This window comes from Diospyros lotus, chromosome 3, assembly GCF_014633365.1.
Source record: "Diospyros lotus cultivar Yz01 chromosome 3, ASM1463336v1, whole genome shotgun sequence".
Taxonomy (NCBI): Eukaryota; Viridiplantae; Streptophyta; class Magnoliopsida; order Ericales; family Ebenaceae; genus Diospyros; species Diospyros lotus.
In genome coordinates this window covers 32,531,610-32,547,773 of record NC_068340.1, presented here as the reverse complement: position 1 = coordinate 32,547,773, position 16,164 = coordinate 32,531,610, and the positions used below count along the sequence as shown (strand labels likewise).

The following is a 16,164-nucleotide window of genomic DNA, read 5'->3' as shown; positions in this document are numbered from 1 at the left end:
TCTTGTTCCAATATTGAAGTAACTGTGCTACTAATTAGTCGTTCAATCTTCAAACACAACACTCATGATCAAAGCCAACTCTATCAACTCCTTTTGCATACCAATATATTTTTTGATATTGGTTTGACTATATAATAATTCTATATATACTCCTGGACTGACCAATTAGACAATATTATCATCAGCCTCAGCCTCAGCTGCAGCCGCAAATGCAAGAGACGAATGAGGAGTAGGTTTAGGCTTGCAAGTGTGGAGCAGGAGGATGCATGCTGCAACAGCTTCTTCCACACTAAGATGGATCCATTCTTGCCCTAATACTTGCATCAATTTCGATTTGTTCAGCTTCTTCATCACCTCCCCTCCTGGATTCGCCAGCACCAGCTGCAATTGTATATATATATATATATATATATATTTTATGATTATTAATTAATTACGTACTACTACTTTTTATTTTATTTTATTTTAATAACAAATAGAAAAAACAAAAAATTGTACAGTTTAATTTGGACCACCTTTAGGTCCCTTCTCTCCATACGCTTGTTGACCTCCTCCAACATGCTAATTCCACTTGTATCCATGTTACCCACACCTGCAAATAATTATTAACCACAGATATATTTTTATTACGTTTTGTAATTGAAATAATTAAGCATTTAATTTTAAATTAATTCATTCCATTTGGGATATATATAGAAGCGTCTGAGTATATATATATATATATATATATAGACTCACCACCCATATCAAATATGACAAACTGCAAACTGGTTCCTCCAGCTGAGGATTTCACCTTGTCTTCTTCCTCATCTATCCATCTCGATATCCTGCAAAATTACAAGCAAGTCAAAAAAATATTTAATATAATTAAAGGTCAGCTTACAATTTATAACATAATACATATATGTATATATATTTCTTAATTTCTGCTAATTAATTAATTAACCTTTCCCTGAGGTAGCTTGAATTGGCAAAGTAAATGGGAGCATCAATCCGAAGCATGAGAAGCCCCGGAACACTGTTTGCATTTGGGTATTGATCAAGGCTTCGGTAGATCATAGAACCCGGGATGTTTCCCAGGACCCTCATCCTCGGCCGGGCCACGAACATCACTACCCTGAGCAAAGACAACCCCACAGCCATAAGTAAGCCGACTTCGATGTTGCCGAAGACGACGCCGGCGTATGCACCGATGCAGACGAGGAAGTCAAACTTGTCGACCCGCCACAGATGGATGGCTGCGTCGTAGTCAAGAAGGCCGAGCATGGCGGAGACGATGATGGAAGATAATACGACCAGCGGAGTGTAGTGGAACAGTGGCATTAGGAAGAGCAGCGTTATCATCACGGCCACCGCCATCACAATGTTCGACACTGCTGTTTTGCACCCCGCGTTGTAGTTCACGGCTGATCGGGAGAAGATCCCTGAAACATCGTGCATGATTATATATGTTACAGAGAGATAGAGATGTATGCATATATGGATTAATAGGTATGAGTAAATTAATTAATGATTAATATATTAATTACCAGTGGTGAGGTAACAGGAAGTGCATGAGCCGGCAATGTTCATCATCCCGAAGGCTATCATCTCTCTATTGCCGTCGATGTGGTAGTTCTTGAACATGGAGAAGCTTCTCCCCACTGCAATGCCTTCCTGCACCCTCAACAACAAGGCACATCGACGATATTGCATTAAATTAATGGTGTAGCTAGGTGTAACTGATAGATACCGATCGATGAAACTGTAGCCCTACTATACCACCGATCGAGATTGATGGTACTACGTAGCTTAGTGTAGCTTAGTGGCACAGGTTGTATATAAGTTTTATTGAATTTGGTATCTTAAGTTTTAGCTCGTAAATTTAAAATGTTTTCTTTTAGATCAAGTATATATCTGTGGTCTTTTGTTATTAATTATTAATGAAATGAAATCCCTTAAAAATTCATCTATATATACCCTTTCTTAATAAAAATATAAAAGAAAATTAAAACAGACTTACTTGCCTTAGCTAGGTAGGATTAGTGGGTGGAAACAATAATAATAATTAATTCAGGCCCTAATTAGTTAAGAATTTTGTAATAAAATTGGGGACCTTTAATTTGACAAGACAAAGAATGTGTAAATTAATGAAGAAATTTAGAAACTAGAAAACCAGAGGGTACGTACGTATATGAGGGGATAAGAATTTGATTATAAATAATGGTGGAATTAACGGGCAGAAATTAAGTAGTAGATCATCAAGGAGCTAGCTAGGGGATGAAGAAGAAGAAGAGCTATATATATAAATATATATAATAAATACTTACAGCGAGAGCGATGACACCGGTGACAATGCCGGTTTTCATGGCTACGGAGACATAGGTTGATCCAAATTCCAGATTTGTAATTGAGGGAGGATTCAGCCCCCTCTTCAACTCTCCTATCTGAAATTAATCCATGCATATAAATTTATAATAAACGTTTATGTATGAGGCTATGAGCACGAAAAAAAAGGGAGATTATGGGGGTGCATACAAAGAGTGCGATTTTGTTTACCCCTTTTAACGGGATGACCATTACCTTCACTGATTTTGTGAGGGTGAAAAATAATGAGACGATAATTAAATTTTACCCTTTTACCATTCCGTTATTTTTCACCTTCACAAAATCAATGAGGATGGTCACCCCGTTAAAGGAGGTGAACAAAATTGCACTCATACAAACAAAGCAAGAATTTTGATTACGAATTTGAATACAAAAATTATAATTTTAAAAGTAAGATAATAATTATAATAATATTAAAATATAAAAAAAATTTACAATTATTCTCTATGACTTTTTACACTTTGATAATATGGTATAATGACTTCATTATTAATTTTATTAAATATATTATTTTTAACATACACAACTAAACTATCATTTATTTATTAATTTTTAATCTTATATATAATCAATTTTTTATAATATTTATTGTAAAAAATACTCTTTCAAATGATTGTTGCAGTAACAATCGAAAGAAAGAAAATTAGATGGGTGTTGAAAAAAGATAAAAAAGCAAGAAATAGGATAAATTTGGAAATTAAATAGATCAACTGTTAGTGGATTTAGACCATTTCACCTATTTACCCTAAGTTTTAATATAATAATTTTAAATTAATTTTAGGAATTAAAAATAATATAAAAAAAAAGATCCGGGCCTCGGCTCCGCCTCGGGTCCATATATATATATATATCGAAAAATTACCACTTGGACGCCGTGCTTCTCAGCTTGGGTGAGATAGACAAGAAGGCTTCCCAGGATGACTGCCGTCAGCGGAGCCATGGCTGATACCCAGAAGAGCTTTGGTCGTCTCTTGCTCTGCAAACTCCCGTTCAAACATGAACCCTCTTAATTAATTTATCATTGTAAATATATATAGCATAATTATATAAAATAGTCAATAATAATTATATATATATATTTACACGCAGAGAGAGAGAGAAAGAGAGCTCCTTGCCAAGTGTCTAGTGACGAGAAGGTAGAAAAGGAAACAACATCCCAAGACAGCACTCTCCCATCTCCACTGCAATCAAACCCACCACATATATCAAAAGCAGAAATATAATTTTCAGATGAAATCCGACCCTATATATGTATAGCATTGAAAAATTAATGGAGTTCTGTCTTATGAGTGAGAGAGAGAGAGAGAGAGAGAGAGAGACCTTATGGGTTTGGGCGAAAACAGATCGCATGACAGAGATAAGATCGGTGGCATGGGTGAAATGGTCTAGCCCAAGAATCCCTTTAAGCTGTTGCAGGCAAACAATAGTGGCTGCTCCCGCCATGAACCCCACTATTGTCGCATGTGATAGAAAATCCACTATGAACCCTAACCTGCATGCATTAATCCCACCAAAAACATACTGACTAATTAACACATAAACCGAATTTAAATGTGTGTGTGTGTGTGTGTGTGTGTGTGTGTGAGAGAGAGAGAGAGAGATCATTTTGCATTAATAGTAATTGTATTATATTATGTGATGGATGGATAGCAATTATATATATACGTATAAGTACCTTAAGAGACCCAAAGAAGCTTGAAAGAGTCCAGCGAAGAAGGTTGCAGTGAAAGAGAGATGAAGATAGAGCGTCGGATTCTCATTGGCATTGACTTCCTTCCCCAGCATTGAAGCTGTGAGCAGCGACGCAATTGCAACCGTCCCCACTGCCACATCTCTCGAACTCCCCATCATTGCATATACCAGCGGTGGAACGAAGCTCGAATCTGCATGTATTCCCACAAATTAACCCATTAAATATTCACATCTTCATTTCATCTCAGGTTAATTTTTGTGCTAATCATAGGGGATAAGAGAAAATGATATCCATTTACAATTTACATATATAATCCCGTGATGAAGATATTTTCATAAAATTATAATATACACCATGATGGACACACGTTATAAGTACTGCATGACTATTTTTAATTAATTCTCGTCATTCCATTTTTGAACAGTACTTACATAAGCCGAGAATGGGCGGCAAGTTGGCTAGCTTCGCATAGCTAATCCCCTGCGGGATTGCAAGGCTGGCTATGGTGATGCCGGCGACAAGGTCGGCTTTGAAGAACTGGAGACTGTAGCTCGGAGCCCATTGGAGAGCAGGCAGCAAGTTTTGAAGACACAATCTGAATTTGGCCGACGGTGGCTGGTTCCTGAACTGCCGGAGCGGGTCGTCGGGAAAGAAGATCTCTTTCAGAGAGGACTGGAAAGAGTTCAGAAATGTCTGCGCCGGCGGCACTGAGACCCGCCGGTGGGGCTGGCCACAGTCACCATCGATGGATGGATATTCACAGTCCCCGTTGCCCATCTGCACTTGTACAATGTTTTTGGGTTGGTATAGTGGTGGCCAATGACTAATGAGGAGGAGAAGGAGGCGGCGGAAAAGTTCGCCGGTGGAGCTTTGGAATCGGGTGGGCATGCCATATATTGTTGTGGGTGCATGGTTTATATAGTGGTTTTGTTATTGGGAGGCGAAATTATTAGATTCCATTTGACACTTATTAATATTTCTTTCATTTTTCTTAATATATTTCTTTCCTTATGTTGCAATATATTTTTTCTATTTTCAGCCCGATAAATATTCTTGATTTATTGTAAAAGACGAGATTTAAGCTGATGAGTCTAGAACCTCTTGGGTATTTAGGTACGTGATCAATTGTAAAGAAAAATACAATACAGTGAAAATGTTGAGACTCGACAGAAAACTTAGGGTTTTGCTTAAGCAATCACAAAATATTTGATGGTCTGAATGGAAACAAACATTCACAGTGTTGGAATCAAAAAATATAAACGCAGAGAAACAAAAATAAGAACAGAGACACAAGAGTTTTTACCGTGATTCACCTCAAACTGAGGCTACATCCACGTTGAGCTCGAGAGAGAAGAGCTCACTGCACTATGAGATGAAAATCGGATTACACGCTCATAAACCCTCACAAACAAAGCCCTCTAACAATCAATGGTTCGAGAACACAAAACTGCCGATCAATCACTTAATACAGATTAAAGGCAAACCTATCGAACCACAAAAGCTATATAGACATGTACAGAAAAGAATTATGGAACAAACCAAAGAGAACCCTAGCCAAAGGCGAGAGCCTTCAACCCGATAGAAAACCCCTTTCTGATTTTTCTTTCGTCTTTTCTGCCTCTCTACGTTCACATCTCGAGGCAGCAATTAAAAGCGATCAAGAGCGGCTGGGATTGCACCTCAAAAAGTGTGGATGAATGGACCAGATCAAATCGTGCAAGCACGATTATAATCCCAACAGAAAACGGCAGAGGAGCAGGAGAGCAGGAGATGATCGGGCAATGGTTGAGGGAGCATAATCAGGCGCCAGCTGAGGGTCAGCTGATGGTTGCCACGTGCAGCCATCCAGCGGCTGCCAAATGGCAGCACGCGGTTGCTGCACGTGGCTTTCCAGTCAGCATAGAGTAACGACACCGTTTGGAGCTTCACAATTAACAATCTTCACCTTGAAGCACCAAATAGAAAAGTGAAATCCAAACATCATAACAAATGCAGCATGCTACAATTCTCTCTTTCATGGCTCTGGTTGATGAGATCAACCAACACCCACATGCAACAGGTCCAAGCAATGCTTGAACTTTGTTACATTTAGTAACTTTGTACCCATATCAGCAGGGTTATTTTCTGTAGGCACTTTAAGTATAGATATAGTGCCATTAGCAACCAAATCTCTAATATAATGATACCTGACATCCACGTGCTTGGTGCGTTCATGATAGACTGGATTTTTGGTCAAGTGAATCACACTTTGACTATCTGAGTATACCACAGCCTTACCTTGGAGCAGTTGGATTTCCTGGAGAATACCTTGAAGCCACACTGCCTCTTTAACAGCATCAGTTACTGCTACATATTCAGCCTCAGTGGAAGACAGAGCAACCAGAGGCTGCAGCTGTGATTTCCAGCTTATGCAATTTCCACCTAAGGTGAAATATAAAGCAGTAGTGGACTTACGAGAGTCTTTATCCCCTGCAAAGTCAGAATCTACATACCTAACAAGATCAAGAGAATTAAATCTTTTCTTGTAACTTAATCCAACATTAACTGATCCATGTATATATCTCAATAAATATTTAAGAGCATCCCAGTGAGGTTTACCCGGGTTGGACATGAATCTGCTGAGGGTTGAAATAGCATAGGCTAAATCAGGCCTTGTGCTAATCATAGCATACATAATGGTTCCAATAGCATTAGCATATGGAACACTTTCCATTTTAATGATTTCAGAGTTGGACGTAGGGCATTGAGATTTAGTTAAAACAAAATGTCCAGCTAATGGGACACTCACTGGCTTGCAATTTTGCATACCAAACCTTTTCACAGATTTCATTAAGTAGTCATTTTTATGAACCTTTAAGATGAAATTTTTTCTATCCCTTTCTATTGTCATTCCTAGAATTTTCTTAGCTGAACCTAAGTCTTTCATGTCAAAACTTGTGTTGAGCATCTGTTTTAATTTATTTATCTTTGACTTAGACTTGCTAATTAACAGAATGTCATCAACATATAACAGTAGATAAATGGGATCATTTGAGAGAATAAAATAGAAACAGTTATCATATTTACTCCTTACAAACCCAATTCCTAAAACAAAATTATCAAACTTTTTATACCATTGTCTTGGGGATTGTTTTAAGCCATAAAGGGATTTCTTTAGTAAACAAACATGCTCAGGTTTGTTTGAGTCAATATATCCAGCAGGTTGTATCATGTAAATTTTCTCCTATAAATCTCCATGTAAAAAAGTTGTTTTAACATCTAATTGTTCTAATTCAAGATCAAATTGAACAACCACAGACAGCATCATGCGAATGGTTTTGAATTTTACTACAGGGGAGAAAATTTCAGTATAGTCTATTCCTTCTCTCTGAGTAAACCCCTTTGCCACTAATCTTGCTTTATACCTAATAGGGTCAGTGAAAGTTATGCCTTCCTTTAGTTTATACAACCATTTACACTGGATTAACTTCTGTTTTTGAGGTCTAGACACTAACTCCCAGGTGCCATTAATTTTAAGTGAGGCCATTTCCTCATCCATGGCCTGCTGCCACTTAACACTTTCCTTAGAGTTGACGGCCTCCTCATATGTAGAAGGCTCACTGCTCCTTAATTCTAGACCTGCCACAAGGGCACAAAACACTAGATCCGAATAGGCATACCTGGCAGGGGGTCTTGAAACCCTCTTGCTTCTATCTCGGGCTAGATGATAATCACTGAGATCTTGGGTGGGGCTAAAATGCTCCACCTCAATCTCAAATTCTCTTTCTTGTTCCTCTTGATCATCAACATGATCAAAGGTTTGGTTTTCATGAGGGTTTTGAACATCTTCTAGGTTGGATTCTGTTGGAGCAGCTGGAAGAGAACCTTCTGCTTGCTCCACCTCAATTTGAGACCCTCCTAGAATAATAAAATCATCTGGGTTACTATTATTGTTGGTTTCTTCAGGATTTATGATTTTACAAGGGAAAATGGCTTCATTAAATATGACATCTCTGCTGATAATAATTTTTATCCCACCAGATTGTCTTTCCCATAATCTAAAGCCTTTGGTCCCCTCTTGGTAACCAACAAACACACACTTAATGGACCTAGCATCTAACTTACCTTCTGATTTGTGAGCATATGCTTCACAGCCAAACACCCTTAGGTAATCTAGATTTATTTTTCTATAGGTCCATTTTTCTTCAAGACATTTTAGATTTAAGGCAGTGGAAGGGCTTCTATTTACCAAATAGGCTGCTGTAGACAAGGCCTCCCCCCAAAAAAACTTTGGCATATTAGAGGTGAACAAGAGGCATCTAACTTTTTCAAGAAGAGTTCGGTTCATCCTCTCAGCTACCCCATTTTGTTGGGGTGTATACCTCACAGTCCTATGCCTAAGAATACCTTGGGTATTACAGAATTCATCAAACTCTTTGTTACAGAATTCTAGACCATTGTCTGTCTTTAAGGTTTTAATCTTTTTATCTATTTGATTTTCAATTAAGTTCTTCCAAGTCTTAAACTTCTCTAGGGTCTGGTCTTTAGATTTTAAAAGAAAAACCCAAACCTTCCTGGTGAAATCATCAATAATAAAGAGAAAGTATCTGTTACCACCATGAGTAGGGACCTGAGAAGGCCCCCATAAATCAGCATGTATATACTCTAGGCATACCTTCGCCAGGTGGGTTCCCTTATGGAAACCCAGCCTGTGTTGCTTGCCTAGGACACATAGCTCACAAAAGTCGAGGGACCCCACTGGCACTGAACCAAGGTAGCCTTGGTTAAACAGTGCCTTAAGACCTTTTAGGCTCATATGGCCAAGTCTCAAGTGCCATAATTCTGTCTTATCAGATTTTACTATGCATGCAGAATTAATAATATCAGAAGGGAAATAACAGCCATCCAACACATATAATCCATTTTTCTTAGCTCCAGTTAGAATTAGATCATCTCCCTTAAACACATGCATGGATCCATTTTCTGCCTTATAGGAGAACCCTAGTTCATCTAATGTGCCAAGAGATATTAGATTCCTTTTTAGATCAGGAACATATCTTACCTCAGTTAATGTTCTAATTTTGTTGTCATGCAATCTGAGAGATATGTTTCCTATACCTCTAATCCTACAAGATTAGTTATTACCCATAAACACTGTTCCTGATTCTCTTTTATCAAATTTTTGAAACCAATCAATGTTAGGGCACATATGAAAAGAACAACCGAAATCCATGATCCATTCATTATCAATAGAAACATTTGAAACAGTAAGTACCTCAGCTAAGCAATTTGAATTATTTGGAGTAGCATTTATGATTCCCCCTTGCTTTTGTTTCTTAATAAAGTCATAGCAGTATTTTTTTATGTGTCCTTCTTTCCCACAGTGATAGCATTTCCATTTTTGCTTACCTCTTTTATCTTTCTTCTTACCCTTTTGCCCTGACCCAATGGTTTGATCATTATTATTTGCAAAGTGTTTTTTCTCATTCTTACTCTTTACAAATAGGTTATTTCCAGATTTCTTAGATGTTCCCAATTCTAGTTCTCTAGCCTTAATGCCTGAAATAACAAGGTTTAATGTAGGTACTATGCCAGTATATCTTAATGCATGTTTAACAACATCATAATCATCAGGCAATGCATTTAATAAAATCATAGCTTCACTCGAGTCTCCTAAAGCTTGATCAGTACCCCTAAGTAGCAATGCAAGTTTAGTGAATTCATCTATATTCTCATCCATTGTCTTAGATGTACTCATTTTATAATTAAATAACATGCCTTTCAGATATACTAAGTTAGGTGCAGTAATGACAAAAAATAAAGCATCTAATTTATTCCATAGCTCTAAGGAAGTAGTCATACCATCCACTTTGCGGATCACGCTGTCACCTAGATAGAGGAAGATCAGATTAAAGGCTTCCTCCCTGATTTCCTCTGTTCTTGCAAGCTAGTCTGCTGACCATTTGCGATCGTCTGTCTCAAGTGCTATAAGCACTTTATGATGAGAGAGTAATACTCTCATCTTTTTCTTCCAGCTTCCAAAGTCTCCTTTTCCATCAAATATACCGATCTCAAATCGGGTAGAGTTCATCTTCGTATTGCACGAAGGTAACCTAAAAGGGCTCTATTCACTGAAATGAATCAATACAACAAACACCCGCTGACACGGACTCTATCAGAGAACCCTAGATATTGAAGAACGATTGGCCTTACAGAAAACCCTAGAAGCCGAACTTAAAGTGGCTCTGATACCACTGTTGAGACTCGACAGAAAACTTAGGGTTTTGCTTAAGCAATCACAAAATATTTGATGGTCTGAATGGAAACAAACATTCACAGTGCTGGAATCAAAAAATATAAACGCAGAGAAACAAAAATAAGAACAGAGACACAAAAGTTTTTACCGTGGTTCACCTCAAACTGAGGCTACATCCACGTTGAGCTCGAGAGAGAAGAGCTCATTGCACTATGAGATGAAAATCGGATTACACGCTCATAAACCCTCACAAACAAAGCCCTCTAACAATCAATGGTTCGAGAACACAAAACTGCCGATCAATCACTTAATACAGATTAAAGGCAAACCTATCGAACCACAAAAGCTATACAGACATGTACAGAAAAGAATTAGGGAACAAACCAGAGAGAACCCTAGCCAAAGGCGAGAGTCTTCAACCCGCAAGAACCAAACCCGATAGAAAACCCCTTTCTGATTTTTCTTTCGTCTTTTCTGCCTCTCTACGTTCACATCTCGAGGCAGCAATTAAAAGCGATCAAGAGCGGCTGGGATTGCGCCTCAAAAAGTGTGGATGAATGGACCAGATCAAATCGTGCAAGCACGATTATAATCCCAACAGAAAACGGCAGAGGAGCAGGAGATGATCGGGCAATGGTTGAGGGAGCATAATCAGGCGCCAGCTGAGGGTCAGCTGATGGTTGCCGCGTGCAGCCATCCAGCGGCTGCCAAATGGCAGCACACGGTTGCTGCACGTGGCCTTCCAGTCAGCATAGAGTAACGACACCGTTTGGAGCTTCACAATTAACAGAAAATATTTTTTTCATAACTTTACATTCAAGTTCATCTTCTTGCTTTTTAACATGGTATTAAAGCATGAAGATCAAATCACCAAAACTACTCAATCTCCAGAAACATCCTCAAAAACCAATATGGATCTTCAAGTCCATATTTTCTTCATCACTCTAATCATCCCGAAATCATGCTTGTTCCAACAAAGTTAATTAAACGGAGCCAATTATCAATCATGGAACAAATCCATGATACATGCTCTTACTGCCAAAAACAACATAGGGTTCATCAACGGCTCCATCAAACCCCCTTCATATATATACAAAGCAACTCGTCGAGTTTGCCTTGTGGAATCAATGCAACAGTATGATTTTATCGTGGCTTACACATTTGTGGAACCAGATTTGGCAAAGGGTGTTATTCATGCCAAAACAATTTTTCAAGTTTGGGAGGATTTTAAAGATCAATTTTCTCAAAAGAATGCCCCTGCAATATACTAGATTCAAAAGTCTTTGGCATCACTATCTCAAAGAACCATGACCATCTCGAAATATTATACTAAACTCAAGGGCTTGTGGGATGAGTTGGATGCCTTAGGACGATTCCTATTTGTGATCAGTACAAGGCACACCTAGAAGAAAGAGAAAAAGATCGCATGATACGGTTTCTTATGGGCCTCAACGACACTTTTAGCACTGTTCGCAGCAACATTCTCATGATGACACGGTTACCCAATGTTCCTCAAGCCTACTTTCTCATTATTTAGGAGGAGACTCAGAGACAAATGACATCAGAAAACTTTTCCACTGTAGCAACATTATTCCAAAGCCGTCATAACACCTACAACAACAAATTAATCAAAGGGCAAGCATTGTGAAGATTGCAATAGGAATGGTCACAACATTGAGAATTGTCGCCCTCTAAAGTTTCATTGCACATTTTGTGATAGGAAAGGATACACAAAAGATAGGTGCAGATTCAAGAATGGTACATGGACGTCCAATACATCAGGAGGACAAGGAAACCATAATAACTCATCTCGTGGGGCTCTTACATCCCTTCGGCAGCTAATGTAGCAGACTCCTCACAAAACAAACAAGCAAGCAACTCACAAGCTACTAGTTCCACTTATCCCTCACATGGACTTTCTACAGGGCAACTTCAACAGATTGCCCATGCGTACGTTATCCAAGATAACACCAAACAACATAATTGGTAAAAACAATGCTTTTGCAAATGCTACAGGTCTGTCCAACTTTTCTACTACCTCAATTAATTTTGTAGTCTCTAAGCCTTAGATTTTGAATAGCGAAAGCAACAAACCACATCAATTCAGACTCCACACTTTTTTCACAATTAGAAGCACTTTCCACACCATCTGTTAACTTACCTACAAGCTCTTCAGCCCCAGTTACATGCACTGGAAACATCCTGTTTAATTCTGATATCACACTACAAAAAAATCGATATTTTGTTGCTGCGATTTTAAAAAAAAGTCACAAAATTTAATAATTTTAAATTTTAAAATTAAATTTTGCAATGATTTTTAAAAAATTGTTACAAAATTTAGAAAATAATTTAATAATTAAAAATTAAATTAATATTTGCAACAATTTTTAAAAAATCGTCACAAAATTTAGAAAATAATTTAATAATTAAAAATTAAATTAAATTAACCTTTGCGGTGATTTTAAAGAACTACTGCAAAATTTATTAATTTAATAATTAAAAAATTAAATTAAATTAACATTTGAAGCGGTTTTAAAGAATCGCCACAAAATTTTAGAAAATAATCTAATATTTATATTAAAACTATATAAAATTTTGATAATTTAAAAAAATATGGTAACTCTTATTTTTATTTTTTAATCAATTAATTTATTTTATTTAATTCAATTGATTTATTTTAATTTATTTCATTATTCTTTTAAAAAATATATTTTAAATTTAATAAATTAATTATTTTTTTAATTTATATTAAAAAATATAAAATGTAATTCTAAAAAATAGTGGTTGAATTAATATATAATTAATATGCGTGGATATATAACAAGGGAGCTTTGCAAATTAACTAACTTCATCCGCGCATGCAAGTACGGGAAGTCCTAGGATCGAAATTGGGGAAGACAACAACTAGAATTAATAAAATTCCAGCATTGCCACATGAGAAGTAGACATGCCGCCACGTGGCGCGGAAGGGCGCAACCGAAAGCCATGCGCGAGCACGTCGGAAACAACAGCGATTTCAAAACAGCCACTAAAGTTCAATGATTTAGCGGATTTTAGTGACAATTCTAAAATCGTCGCTAAATGTTATAAATTGCCGCAAAATCTATTATTTTGCAGCAATTCTTAAACCACTGCAAAAAAATATAACTTTACAGCGATTACTCCAGCAGTTGCTGAAAATCGCTGTTAAATGTTTTGCGACAGCTGTATCTGCGGCGATTTTCAAAACCATCACAAATGACCAAAAAAACCATCGCTAAATTTCAATTTTTTTGTAGTGTCACCCTTAACAATGTCTTATGTGTAAGCTTTTTCCATCTAAACTTAATGTCTATTAGCAAGCTTACCAATGCATTGAAATGTTGTGTTGTTTTCTTTCCTAACTTCTATGTCTTGCAGGATTTTGCTTCGGGAAAAATGATTGGCTCGAGTAAACAAAAAATAAAGCTCTTTATATGTCTCCAACACAACAATCACCTATTTCATACCAAGTTTCTCAATTCCCAAACCTATGGCACATGTGGCATGGACATCCATCACTACACCGGCTCAAATTGGTCTTCTCTTTATTACCCTCAAATTCAATATCTTTTGACAATAATTATATGGTTTGTCCTATAGCTAAACAAACTTGTTTACCTTTTCCTTCAAGTTCAATAACATCAAACTCTATTTTCGATTTATTGCATTGTGATATTTGGGGTCCACATAAAGTTCCAATTCATTCTGGAGCGTGATTTTTTCTTACAATTGTTGACAATTTTAGTAGATGCATATGGGTTTTCCTCATGTAATACAAATTGAAGACAAACAATACTGCAATCTTTCATAAAATTTGCAAAAACACATTTCCATGCTTCTGTCAAAACAATCTAAGTAGATAATAGCCTAGAATTCTCAATGCTCGAATATTTTCAATCCCATGGCATAGAACTTCAACGAACTTGTGTTCATACACTCCAACAAAATGGAGTTGTTGAATGAAAGCATCGCCATATATATATTCATAGTTGTGCAGGCACTTTGTTTCCAATCTCAAGTACCACTTCACTTTTGGGGTGAGTGTCTCTACCGTTATCTATCTCATCAATCGCCTTCTATCACCACTATTATCCAACCAATCTCTTTTTTGAAATACTTTATCACTAACCTCCATCTCTTAGTCATTTAAAGGTCTTCGGTTGCTTGTGTCATGCCACAAATGTGCACCCCAGTTCCAAATTTGAGTTTCGTGCCAAACGGTGTGTTTTTATGGGTTGTCCAACTGGTAAAAAAAGGTACAAGCTTTATGATCTTGAAGCACACACCTTTTTCACTAGCTAAGATGTCCAATTCCGTGAAACAATATTTCCTTTTTCCTCTAATACAACTCCACAATGTAATGCTCACTCACGGTCGCCTACCCTGCAAATTAACCAACCATACTTTCTGGACACATTACCTGATCTTAACTATCATGATACTACTGTTGCATCTCCAAATGATGACACAAACACCACACCACAATCCACTAACACCAAAACCTCAAAACCTCCACGCACTACATCTACTTTAGATATCTCCATATACGAACCTTCTGATGCACAACCCACCACCACTCCACTCGAATTCGACAACCTCCAGCATAGTGTAAAGACTACATTTTGTCTACTCATGCCAATCAGTCCACCTCATCACCATGTTTAGTGACAAGTACCTACTATCATCTATCTAATTTCATTTCATATTTACGTTTTTCTTCAGCACTCTATTCTTTCTTAGCCATATTTCTAGTCAAAAAGAACCTCAATCCTATGCTCAAGCTAACCTTGATCCAAATTGGCAAAAGGCTATGGCACTTGAATTATAGGCATTGGAAAACAACAAGACATGGACTCTGTTTCTCTACCACCTAGTCCATTGGTTGGAAATGGATCTACAATATCAAATACCATTCCGATGGTACAATTGAACGTTACAAGGTTCGTCTTGTTGCTGAGGACTACTCAAATTGAGAGGATTGACTATCATAAGACATTCTCGCCCACTGCTAAGCTTACTACTCTCTATTGTTTGCTCACTGTTGCAGCTACTCAAAATTGGTTTATTCATCAACTTGATGTCCAAAATGCCTTCTTCCATAGGGATTTACATAAGGAAGTGTATATGGAACCTCCTCCTGGTCTTCCTCGACAGAGGGAGAATTTGGTATGTCGGCTCAATAAATCTTTATATGGACTCAAACAAGCTTCAAGAAACTAGTAGAACTAGTTCTCCACCTTTTCAAACGCCATTCAAAAAGTTGGATATCTACAATCAAAGGCTGACTACTCACTTTTTACCAAAGTTTGAGGGACTTGTTTCACTACAGTCCTTATTTATGTTGATGATATACTCCTCACAGGAAATAATCTCCAAGAGATGGAGCCTCTCAAACAATTTCTCCTCAAACACTTTCACATGAAAGACCTTAGCAACTTGAAATATTTCCTTAGCATTGAATTCTCCTGGTCCTAGAAATGAATTTTCATGTCTTAAAATAAATATGCACTGGATATATTGGAAGATATAAGACTTCTCAGTGCACGACCAAATCATTTTCCAATGGAGCAAAATTTTTTAAGCTTACTCCTACAGATGGTCTATTATCGAATAATTTGACCAAATACAAAAGATTGGCAGAAAGATTGATATTACCTCACTATCACAAAACTAGACATAGTGTATTCTATTCATACATTAAGCCAATTCATGCATGAGCCTAGAAAGCCACATTGGGATGCTACTTTGCGGGTTCTTAGATATGTTAAAGGTACACTAGGTCAAGGTTTATTATTTCCTTCCACAAACAATCTTGCTCTCAAGGCCTTCTATGATTCAAATTAGATAG

At 37.2% G+C, this 16,164-nt stretch overlaps 1 protein-coding gene across 2 annotated transcripts; it reads right to left on the bottom strand.

The window, feature by feature from the left end:
• LOC127797894 (sulfate transporter 3.1-like) lies at nt 1-4,927 on the bottom strand. Of its 2 annotated transcripts, none has more exons than XM_052331088.1 (11): nt 4,492-4,927; nt 4,043-4,250; nt 3,688-3,859; nt 3,483-3,548; nt 3,230-3,343; nt 2,310-2,426; nt 1,530-1,656; nt 947-1,424; nt 739-827; nt 516-592; nt 1-381 (listed from the first exon to the last, which is right to left on the bottom strand). In XM_052331088.1, exons 1-11 carry the CDS (start codon nt 4,835-4,837, stop codon nt 166-168), a joined length of 2,010 nt encoding a protein of 669 aa, XP_052187048.1. In that variant the 5' UTR covers nt 4,838-4,927; the 3' UTR covers nt 1-165. The 2 variants fall into 2 exon arrangements, with proteins under 2 accessions (XP_052187048.1, XP_052187049.1); XM_052331089.1 differs by having other exon boundaries at nt 204-381; nt 499-592.
• Between the last annotated feature and the right edge of the window lie 11,237 nt (nt 4,928-16,164).